The sequence below is a fragment of the Ctenocephalides felis genome, unplaced genomic scaffold (assembly GCF_003426905.1).
Source record: "Ctenocephalides felis isolate EL2017-DRISC unplaced genomic scaffold, ASM342690v1 CF-g0.4_SCAFFOLD_03573, whole genome shotgun sequence".
Lineage (NCBI taxonomy): Eukaryota > Metazoa > Arthropoda > Insecta > Siphonaptera > Pulicidae > Ctenocephalides > Ctenocephalides felis.
Genome location: NW_020539727.1, coordinates 10,677,776 through 10,690,275, shown reverse-complemented (window position 1 = coordinate 10,690,275; position 12,500 = coordinate 10,677,776). Strand labels below are relative to the sequence as shown.

The following is a 12,500-nucleotide window of genomic DNA, read 5'->3' as shown; positions in this document are numbered from 1 at the left end:
CCGTTATCTCAAAAACAGTATTACAATTTTTGGCACTTTTTATCCCGTATTTTCGAAACGACTAGATTTTTTTTAGCCATAAACTAATCAGTAAGTCTTCTTATGAATATAAATCGAATGTTATTTTAATCATACAAATCGGTTGATCTGTGTTCTCGAAATCGTCGATGAAATATTGTATCTGCACATATATACATGCAAATATGCATTTTATACACATACAGAGAAATCCGTTACTTTTAATGTACGCCAAAATATTCAGAAAGTTTTGAAACGTGAAGATATATGAAATTCCTTTTTTTCTTATTTTTTATGATTATTATAACTTACCCTACGAGAAGTTCATAAATAAACATTATCATAAAAAATACTTGAAATAATTTTAGCAATTTAATCAAAACAAAGTACCGTACCAACTATTTTTAACAAATAGCCCCTGCTAATAATATATATTAAATAACTTTATAAAGACATTATTCAATATAAAACATTATTATTGAATTAACTTGCCGAACAAAGAATTTGCCGAACAGAAAATCTGACTTGCTAATTTCAATTATAAGTTTGTTCAAAATATATTAATTGAAAATAGGATTGATTAATTTCTAGTTAATGTAAAAACTTTATATTCGAAATAAACCGTTGAAAATATTATCTAAATAGCTAAATCTGAATTCATATTTATTTTGTCGATTATGTACATGATTGGGAAGGTCACGCATCTTGCAATAAGGCAAAATGTCACTGACACCTAGCATAGATAAAAAAAATGCACCTGGTTTATAGAAAATTAACTAAATAAACAATATAAGTTTATAAATTATTTTGATTATATTTAAATACAATAAGCCTTTTTAATTTAATTTGATAGAGATCTAAAATCATATTCGAGTTATTTTGATTTAGATGATTTTGTTAGACACAGAAAGTAAACTGATTTATTGAATTAGATTCGAATAAAATGAAGTCAAGGGATTGAAATCAGTTAATTCAAATTTGCGCAGTAATCTTAATATTTAAAAAAATATATATATAATATTGTAGGTATTGATAGTGTAATAATCAAGAAAACGAAAGTTACTTTAATATGTATTTATTATATAAATATACTAGATGACCCGACAGACGTTGTCTTGTACCCACATCTACGTTTTTTTAAAAATAATCATTATTGGTTTTTGTGATGTATTTATTGTCATAGCATAAATATATGTGTTGAAAATTCAAATCTTTTCAAAAGTATAACAAATTCAGAAAAAAATATAATATATAGCATGCGCGGTAAAGGTGCAATATCATCTTGGATGTTTTACCCAAAATAATTACTTCAATATATTGTAATGTTGCCTATAATTTTTATAATTTTGTACCATTTTTTAACTGGCTTTTAGTATTTAAATATTTAAATTACATTTTTCTCACTAATAATTCAATATACATTATTACTTAAGTTCATATTTGAAGTGAATTAATTTGTCAAATCCTGTTCACATGTGCTCTATTCAACCTACGATCAACAAAATTATTGCAGTGAATGGAGAGGAAAAAAGCGTGTGCTCTGTGAATTTTTTTTACTATGCTCCAATTTACTTGATATTTTGGAAATAGGCTAATCTTTATCTTAAGTTCAGAAGTGAAATCAATTTGCACTCCGTCATCATCCACCGCATTAATTGGATTATTACTCTTTTAATTCTGATTTTATCAGAACTTGTAATACACTATTTTAAAGGTGGTTAAATGAGCAAAAACTTTCTCTATCATAAATTTTACCGTAACTTCTCTTATTGTGAAACGGCGAAGGGTTAAAGGGCTCGAAAGACCTCTGGTTGGACAGCCGCGCACTTCTTAATTAATACCTCTATCAATATTTGTGTAATGGAAAAATAATAAACAATAATAATTCTCGAATATATATATATATATATATATATATATATATATATATATATATATACTTTTATACGTATTCTTTCAGAGATATACTATAATGAGATGAATTGAAATTGGTTGTTTTTTTAATGTTTTTTTTTTCATGAAATCATGAGTTTTTTGAAAATCGTTTGTACTAAAGTTGTGGTATTTTCTAGAATCCATCAAGATCTCTTAAACCAAGTTAATTTTAGATGGAATACGATTATTTTTAATTTTGGTGGAAATAGCACTCAAACTATTTGATTTAAATGAAAAAAACATTGTATGCGTCTTTTATTTGCATGATAGTTTACTCATTTTACACGCAGAAGTACTCATTTTAAAGCTTATTTTAAGCACTATAAAACCCATTTTCATATCTAATATTAATATTATTCCTAGAACACTATAAAAAAGCGATTTATTAAGATTTTAATTAATATAATTTTATTTATTACATGATTTTCGTTAAAATGTATATATAAATTTTTGAGATTATTAGCAAAAAAACGATGAAAAACGCAAAAAAACAAATTTTCAACTTGAAAAGTATTTGCTTTTTTGAAAAACATTGTTAAACATTTTTCTCTTATAATTAGTTCTTTTATCGATACCCAACGTTATTTTGAAAAAAGTAAAATTACACCACTGAAAATAAATGTAATCCCCCGGGAAGTGGCAAAGGAGTCTAAATTGTTTTCACTTCTGAACTTAAGAGTAAGATGAACCTAAATCCAAAATTCCAAACGAATTGGAAAACAGTCAAAAACAGTTCAGACCGAAAGCGCTCCATTGAGTAAATCTTCCGTACCCAATGCCAAACATATGAATTTTTGACACAATGAAACTTCTAAATATTTTTTTAAATAAGTATTTTTTTTTGTATTGTGACTTAGTATAGTAAGGCAAAACGACTGCAAATTGAATATGTTTGAGCGCAATCACTTATGGCTCGCTCCATTGCACAAATTCGTACGCCGAATCTGTTCGCAAAGTGCGCAGACAAAATTATTGCAAGCAAAAGCAAACCACTCGCACGTTGAGAACACGATTCGCCGTGCGCGTCAGACACATGCGCAGACTGCATCACTTGACATGTGCATGTTATATTATTTGCATTGTATATTATTTTAATTTTTGGCGCATCTCTGCTGCTTTTCGGCAATAATAATGTAGACATTACATTTTCCTTATTTATAATCATGTATTTATTAACTTCCCGTAGGGTAAGTTATTGTAATGGGCCAAAAATCGAAATTGAAAATTTTTACATTTCTCGACGTTTTGAAGGTTTCTGAACATTTTGACATACCTTAGAAAAAATGGATGTGTGTGTGTATGTATGTATGGATACAAATTTCCAGTCACGTTTTTGGGCGCACGGATCAACCGATTTGAATGGTTTAAAAAACATTTGATTCCTATTGATAGGGAGATGTGCTGATTAGTTTTTGGCAAAGACAGATCTAGCCGTTCCGAAGATACGGAGCAAAGAGCCGTATCCGAAGATACAGAGCAAAGAGTGCAGAAAATAAAGATCGAGAATCTGAGTGAACGGAACATCCGATTTGAATGGTCTAAAAACATTCAATTTGTAATGAAGGGGAGAAGTGGTGATTAGTTTTTGGCAAAAGCAGGTCCAGGCGTTTCGGAGATACCGAGCTAAATGTGCAAAAAATGGCAATTTTTGAGAGAAATAAGCATCCGATTTTAATGATTTAGAAAACTTTCTGCTTGTTTTGACAAAATAATTGCTTTTGGAAGAAAAAAAAATTGACTCTGTTAATGTAAGTCTTTTACTCACTAACCAACTTTCTGCTGATCTAATTAAAATATGATTTTTGAATAAATGTTTTATATATTCTCCTGTAATTTCATATCATTATACATTTCTTTTAATAAAAGTTAAATAAAGAAATGCACATTCATTTAAAACTTAAAATGGCGTCGATTAGAATTCCCTGTGTGTCTTGCACTTTTGCAAAATTCTATGCAGACTCTACTCTATATTCAGAGAGATAAACAATCTATGGTCTTAAACGGCATCTAATCAAAACTTTCATAATAAGTAACGTACTTTATAAAGGAAAAGTTGTTTTATATATAAACTTTTGTGTAATTTTATTTTATTTACAACCATGGTTGACAGCAAAATACCTAAAATAAATTTTGGTGCTAAAAGAACTATACCAAGACTTGTAGCAAATACATCTGTACCTTTAGGACAAAATGCTGCTAATAATTTAGCTACAATTCGAAATGTGGAAAGCCAACGAGCAGTAAGTATTCATATGACATATTTACTAAATTAGTGCTACCTTTAGAGCTAGATTTTCTAGAAATTTTATAGATTTCAAAAAGTGGAAATAGGTAATAATTGCTAAAAATATGGAAGCATAGTAGTACTAATATTTCTTGGTTAGTAAAAGCAGTTGCAAGAAAATAAAAAAAACATTCCACTAACCAATGATCTTCTGTTAATGTTTTATGTGTCAAATCACTTTGATAAACTTACCTCGATGTGGTTTATTGTAACTTATGGGGGCAGGGGGCAATACATAGTTTGCTGTATTTGTTAGCAGTTGGAGTTAAAATCACTGAAACAATCGATAATAGATCTATTATATAGATCATTTCAATGAAAATAATTCAAGTGTAAACTCAGAATATATGTTTATCTTGTATTTCTGCAGCGATTAATATCATATTTATTGAATGCAAATTTTCATAAAAAATAACCTCATTTAAAAATTTTAGCTTGTAGTCTAAATATATTAGTAATGAATCGTGGAAGCTTTGTAACTGTATTTTACTAAATTATTACTGCCAGTAATATTTAAAATATGAATCCAATTAAATGAAAATTGTTGTGCTGTTGTTTAAATTTTATTAAACCTTATTTAGCAAAGATAATTGTTTTCTAAAACTATATTTTTTTGCACAGTTTCTTAAAACCTCATCTTACCTAGTTTTTTTCGAATGTTAATTGATTATTTATTAGATAGTTATAAGAACAAAATAAAGTAAGTAAAAACTGTATTCAGTTCCTATATTTTCAAACTGATTATTAAATTTCAAAGTATTATTTTGCAAGTTTGATATGAAAGGATTTACATAAAAAGTTTCAAATAAATTCTTTCATATGAAGATCATAATGTATATTTTATTTATGCTTAATAATTGTTGTTATATAGCGTAATATTAATCATCAAAGTAAAAACATAAAAATTTATACTATTAACATAGTAATTTTATCTAAATTCTTCAAAATCAATATGGATCAATTTAGAATTTTATTAATTTTGCTTTATTGTACAGGGAATGAATAAAGATGATACCAAATTGCAAAAACAAGAAATTATAAGAAGTAAATCTTTTGCTGTTGGAACAGTAGGTGTGCCATCAAAACAATTCATATCGAAACAGAATAAAGCATTTGTGGCTGTAAAACGACCAGCTGCTTCAGGAACAATTTCTTCATCATTGGGTCCACCAGCTTCCAAGCAAGCCAAAGTTAAAATTGCTTCTTATGATTATAAAGGAAGATATAATGATTTGCTTGATAAACATAATGAACTGAAAGGAAATTATACTGACAAAGAAAATAGATTCGAAATATTGGAAAGTCAAAATTCACAGTTATGTGGTGATTTAGCTTCTCTAACAGCACAGTTAGAAGATTATAAAAGTAAATATAATGATCTATTAGATAAACACAATGTTTTAAAACAAAATTATACTGACAAAGAAAATAGATTAGACATATTGGAAAGTGAAAATTCAACATTATCTGCTGATTTAGCTTCTGTAACATCAGAACGAGATGATTTTAAAAATAAATATAATGATTTATCAGAACAGCACAATGTTTTACATAAAAATTATGTGGACCAGGAAAATACACTGAAAACATTAGAAACTAAAAGTTTAATGCTTTCTAGTAGTTTAGCTACTATTACATCACAACATGAAATTTTACAACAATCTAATAATATATTAAGCAAAGATCATGCTGATTTAAATTTGAAATTTTCCACAGTGAGCACTGAATATGATAGTTTGAAAAATCATTATAATCAGCTTGAAAATACTCATAAAACAATCTGTGAACGGTTGAATTTAACAGAAAACCAGAAAAATGAATTCATTGATAAATGGACAATATCAGTAAATGAAAATAAACTCCTCAAAAACACTGTGGATGAGCTTAATAGTACCATAGTCAAAGTTGAGAAAGCTAATAAAGAGTTTCAAGAATCTCTTCAACAGTCTTATGATCACAGAAAAGTTTTGCACAACACCATTTTAGAGCTAAAGGGAAATATCAGAGTATTTTGTCGAATCAGGCCTACACTTCCTTTAGAAAATGAGCAAGAACAATGCCTTTGGAATTATCCCGATGAGTATTCACTTGATGTTATGAAAAGCAACTTAGACAAATCTACATCGGTAGCCTCTGGAAATTCTAAGCTTGTGAAACATGAATTTTCATTTGATAAAGTGTTTCCACCAGTTTCATCTCAAGAGGAAGTATTCAGTGAGGTTGAATCGCTTGTACAATCGGCCATAGATGGATACAATGTTTGTATTTTTGCATATGGACAAACAGGCAGTGGTAAATATTAATATTTATTTAAATAAAGAAATAATGCCACTGATTTAAAAATCTGAAGTGTTTGAAAATACATTTATTTGTTTCCTAAAAAGTGAAAAAAATAATAAAAATAGTTTTTGAAGACAGTACATTTATTTGCAACATTTCATAAATGGCACAGATTAAAACTCTTCTTATAAATAATGGACTCGACCCATCTTTACGTAAAATTAATCACAAGTAACAGGTTTTTAATCTCTTCAAGACCTGTGAGAAACATGTGCGGATTTTTTTCTTTAATTATTAATTACAAGAAATGCAATATGTAAATCTATCTTATTATGTCAAAGATATCAATGCAATGCAATCATTGAGTTTTATAAATTAACTTTAGTATGTTTCATGAAAGTGAAGTCAAAAGTAAAACTTGCATTTAATTGTACCACTATATAATAAATACTACAATAGTAATAAAATTATTGTATATTCAATGTAATTAACTGAATCTAAAATTTATTTTATTTTTATAGGTAAAACATATACAATGGAGGGCTCTGAAATCAATATGGGCTTAATTCCAAGATGCATCGCATTTATATTTAGAAAAATTGCTGATCTCAAATGCTTAGGATGGTCCTTTAAAATTAGCACATCATTTTTAGAGATCTACAATGAACAAATTCATGACCTACTTGATCTGTCCAGCAGAGATCTGGATATACGTCTTGTTAATTCCCAAGAAAAAAATATTGTTTATGTTACAAATTTGACTGAGATAACTGTTGAAAACCAAAGTGAATTAACAAATCTTTTGAAAAAAGCTCAACACAATAGAGCAACTGCACAAACAGATTCCAATGAAAGATCTTCAAGATCTCATTCTGTTTCAAAGATCATTATATCATCATCGAATGCAGTAAACGGTCAAAGCTTCACTGGTGTTCTCAATTTGGTTGATCTAGCAGGATCAGAGAGTCCAAAGACTTCAGTAAGAATGGATGAGACCAAGAACATTAATAAATCTTTAGCACAACTTGGAAAGGTAATAGTTTGAAAGTGTTACTTGATCAAATATTAGTGTTTATTTTTTTATATATTGCAAATTTAATTTACTTGCTTCAATATATATTATATATATTTACTATATTTAACTATACATAATAATTTCATGTACTACTCAAAACTATTTATTTTTGTAGGTCATATTATCACTACAACAGAAACAGGCTCATATACCATATCGAAGCTCAAAATTGACATACTTGCTCATGCCATCACTGGGTGGCAATTCGAAAACATTGATGTTTGTGAATGTAAATCCTTTATCTGCCAATTATTCGGAATCCATAAATTCATTAAGGTTTGCATCACAAGTAAATCAAGTGAAAACATTGAAGGCAAATAAAAATAAATCGAAATTGCCAAAATAGAAATATGTATATATATATATATATATATATATATATATATATATGAGTATTTATAATTTTTATAATTATTTTATATTTATATTTTATACCCAATAACAAAACGTAGAGAAACACATATATATGTGTGTATTATAATTATACTAATATTTGATAAATTTAAAATTATAGTAAATGTATAATTATATAAGTATATTTTACTTAGTCAATATAGAACATTTTTTAATCATATTTTTCAAAGTTTTATTGGAATAAAGTTTTCACAAAATGTAATTTTGTGAAATCTGTTCAATATAATAAATGCATGAAGAAAAACTTCATTTTAAAATACCTCAAATAAAACTTATCATTCTCGCATTGACAGAATACAAATTTTAATAATATATAACTAGCAAACCGGGCTAACTCCATTTCACCACCAGATGGTTTCATTTTATGTAACATTTTGTTTGGTGATTAAAAGATGAAGAAAAAAATTGTCTGCTGTTGAAATTGAATAAAAATTTGCACCATACACGTGATTGATTTGATGGTTTAAAATTGAAATGTTAGGAAACGAATAACTTATTTTTTTACATTTTTTGCACAATTTCACAGTAAACACAATGCCGGTTTGTCACATGAAATTAACTGAGCAGAGAACAATGAGTAGAAGTCAAACAAAAAATATTAGTTTGTAGTACATGCTAAGTATCAGAGATGACTCTGCATATGAAAAACGATTTTTCTGTTTTTCTGGGTTTTTTCTTCAATTTTTTTTTGCTATAAACTTCACGGTGCCCGAGACCTTTCCAGCGAATGCAAAATCGTCGAAATCGGTTCGTGCGTTTGGGAGTTATATTGTCAGGAAGGAAAACCAGGCCTATTTTTATTTATTAGATAACTTATAATAAACAGCGTAATTAACAATTGTTAAAATACACATTGATATATCAAACTTGTCTGATAGTAAATGGTTGCAATATATAACTCTCTGAGCATTTATGAAGATGTTCATATTTATTAAATTTTATTCAATAGATTGAAGAAAAATTTAATAAATATGGACATTGCCCATAAAGATGCATTAGTATACTTTAACTTCTCATCTGGATGTAATTAGAATATTTCAGCAACAAATATTGTTATTACAATTGATAAAATCATTATATTTAAAATTGTTTAAACATACATATTTAGAAATTTAGACAGATTTAGAAATATTCATTTCTTTTCAATTGTGGCATACATTAAGTTCATTGGCATTTTTTGTCTCAGATTTTTTTTTATATATATACTTATGGATATATTATATCCTCATATTGTCTAAGATACTTATTGCATAATAAAAATAAGTGATCCAAGTGAAATGTCTTGTTTCCATTTCTGAACATAAATATACAAAATTTTCAAAATATTTATATACAACTAGCTGACCCGGCAAACGTTGTTTTGCTAAATAAGGTGTATTCTAAACCATTTCTAGAGAATCAAAAATATTAATACTTTAAGTGCATAAGGATGTGTTGTTTGAATGCTGTATACAATGAGGTATTATAAAAACAATAAACCCCATTAGTTTGTCTATATTTTGTCAATACAATCAAACTGCAAGTTTTATACTCTTTCTATAGAAAACATGGTATAATCCAATCCAAGTCATTTTTGGTCTTTCGACTTATTGATTACGTTTCAAGTTTTTCAGATTCTTTTTTGATTCAGGATTTTGCGTTTAATTGTAAGTAATACAACTGAGCTTATACAAAATTTTCAAATTTCTGCGAGGAGAGAGGAGAGATAGAAAATGAATTAAGTATTTCTTTTTTGACCTGCTTTTTGAAAAGTTTCAAGTAACATTCGATGAATTCAAGTAAATTTAATAAAAAGTATATATGTAGAGCAGGGCGAGACACAAAGGTCCAATTTGACTTTGAGCAAATATAAACTATATTGTGAAAACCATAACAATTATATCACAACAAATAACACATACCAAACGAACAATTATCTGACTACGTTCAGTAAACTGACTTCTACTTCATTATTGTAGAAATGTGCTTTTTTGATGTCTTTCAAAAATTTGTTATCTAGACCTTTTTATTCTATATGCGGGGTAACTTGTAGCGGGCAGGTGGCCTTATTATAATTTTAAAGGTATTTTACAAAATAATTACATTTTTAACTAATGCTAAAACTACTAACGGAAGAAAATACTTTTATTATGGATTTTCAAAGATTACCGTTTATCTCCCTATTTCAAAAATTATCGTTTTCAAATCAACGTTGTAGCTGGCTATACATCTTTTTTCCTCTACTTTCAAATATTGTTGTTAAACAATGCTTAACTTTACTGATTTTTGGCACATCGGTGGTGGACCTTTTTAATCCCGGACCTTCATATACTACTATCTATTCTGCGATAAATTCTGGGAAATCATAACTGGAAAAATGTTATTCGACAAAATGTCCATTTGATCGATACCAAATTTAGGTTCTGAATTTAAATAATATAAATAAAAAATAATATAACCTAGAAAATGTTTTATAAATACCAATGAGTATATAATTATACAAATGAGATCTTTCAGAGCACCGTGTTTGAGAAAAATATGCCAAAAAGTGCATTTTCATATTAACATATCAAAAAAGTTTTGTATATAAATAAAACTACTTACTACAAATTTATCATAAATAAATAATATTCGCGTAAAACATCCTATTAAACGTAATTGAACATCATCTGTCAAAAGCGTTTGACTTTTCACGAAATTGCCACCGTCCATTGTTTTATTTAAATTACGCTTCTACAAAAATTTTCAAATTAAAAATGTAAAGTTTCTACGCGGATTTGAAATAATTTCTCACCTTTTCGACTTTCTCTGGATTGGCACGAATTTTTCAAGACTAAGACTGGCCAAATCGATTCAGCCGTTTTCGAGTTTTATTCGGACATTTGAAAGAGAGCTCCATTTTTATATATAAGATATTGTTAGTCCTGAGTATATTGATCTCGCTGGGTGTAAAACTTTAGACTTCAGTCTAATATTATATATAAGATGTAATATTAAAATTAATTTTAAATGCACATTTGGTACAGAAATGAAGACGTTAGAAAAAATACAATCATATGATAATTGCCAGAGTTAGTCGAAGGTTTTTTACATTGAAAGACAGCGGGGGTTATTTACATATTTCAGTTGATTGTGAATTATTTTGTATTACAATACAAACCACTAGTGTTTTGATTTAGTGGTGATTTGTGGAAAAGTGTTAGTGGTGATTTAAAGAAAACAATGAGTGAAAAGAAAAGAGATTACGCCAGCGGAGCTATGAAACGAAAAATTAAACAGAAAATAGATGAAGTCATAAAGAAAGTGCCAAAAATTTCTTAAATCGAAAAAATATACACTTTTTTTGGCAATAGCATACAACGCTGGTCAATGCTAAATCAAGATTCTTCCGAGGAATATTTAGTTACACTTAAAAGGGTATGCCCTACCAGATGGTCTTCAAGGAACGACGCCTTATTAGCAATAAGCAAAAACTATTTATTAATAGTAAAAACTCTGTATAAATTAAATTTAATTTCTAAAAAAAAAGATGAACGTGAAGAATGTAAGAATTTAATTAACTTTTAGAAACCTATGATTTTTTAGTGCTCGTAACATTTTTTTCTTTATTGTTTCTAATTATTAATCCAATTTCGAAAGCTCTACAGGATGTGAGTAATGTCTTACAACAAACTAGCATACTATTAGGAAATCTTTTAAAGAGTCTGCACGAATTGAGGCATGAAAATTAATTCATTATTTTGTTAAGGAATACTAAGGATTTAGCAAAGAATTGGAATATATAAACAATTTTTAAAAACAAGAGGCGGAAGATAACAAAGCGATTTTTCGATGAGTAATCACAAGACGAGAGAATTCTAGACCCTAGATCATATTTTAAAGTAAACGTGTACTATTAACTAACAACAAATAATAACAAAAACTAAACTAAAACAAATAACTAATAACAAAACAAAGGTTTCAAAACCTTTGTGACGTAAATAGTATGTTCAGAATATTGCAACCGGAAAAACTCATGAAACTCATCAAATGAAGAAATAATTGCTTCCGGAAAACTGACGACAAAATACTGCAAAGATCTATCAGGTAATCTTTGCGATCAATTGATAGGTCTAAAAGCATGCTTAAAATCAGAAATCTAAAATATTCATTCCATTAAGGAACTCGCTGAATTATTATTAATAAAATCCAATAGAATTGCATCCAGTTTTCCGGATGTAATAACAGCTTGCATTTTATTCTTGACCCTTCCAGTTACAACCGCAACTGCTGAAACGAGTTTTTCAAAATTAAAATTAATCCAAAATTATCTCAGAACATCAATAAAACAGGAACGTCTATCAGACCTGTCTCTATTGTCCATAGAGGCAGAAACATTAGAAAAACTAAAAACAACATCAGCTATAAATGACTTAATAAATCAGTTTGCTGATAAAAAGGCAAGGAGAGTGAATATTTAATTTTAGTTACTTGTAAAATATTAAAAATAATATTCGATGTATATTTGATAAATAA

At 27.9% G+C, this 12,500-nt stretch overlaps 1 protein-coding gene across 1 annotated transcript; it reads left to right on the top strand.

Annotated features, from left to right (window-relative positions):
* Window positions 1-3,967: 3,967 nt before the first annotated feature.
* On the top strand, window positions 3,968-7,911 carry LOC113389141 (protein claret segregational-like; the record flags this gene model as incomplete). Its single annotated transcript, XM_026626191.1, has 4 exons — window positions 3,968-4,193; window positions 5,233-6,529; window positions 7,039-7,550; window positions 7,708-7,911. Coding segments are annotated over exons 1-4 (2,154 nt in total), but the record flags the coding sequence as incomplete, so codon positions are not given.
* Between the last annotated feature and the right edge of the window lie 4,589 nt (window positions 7,912-12,500).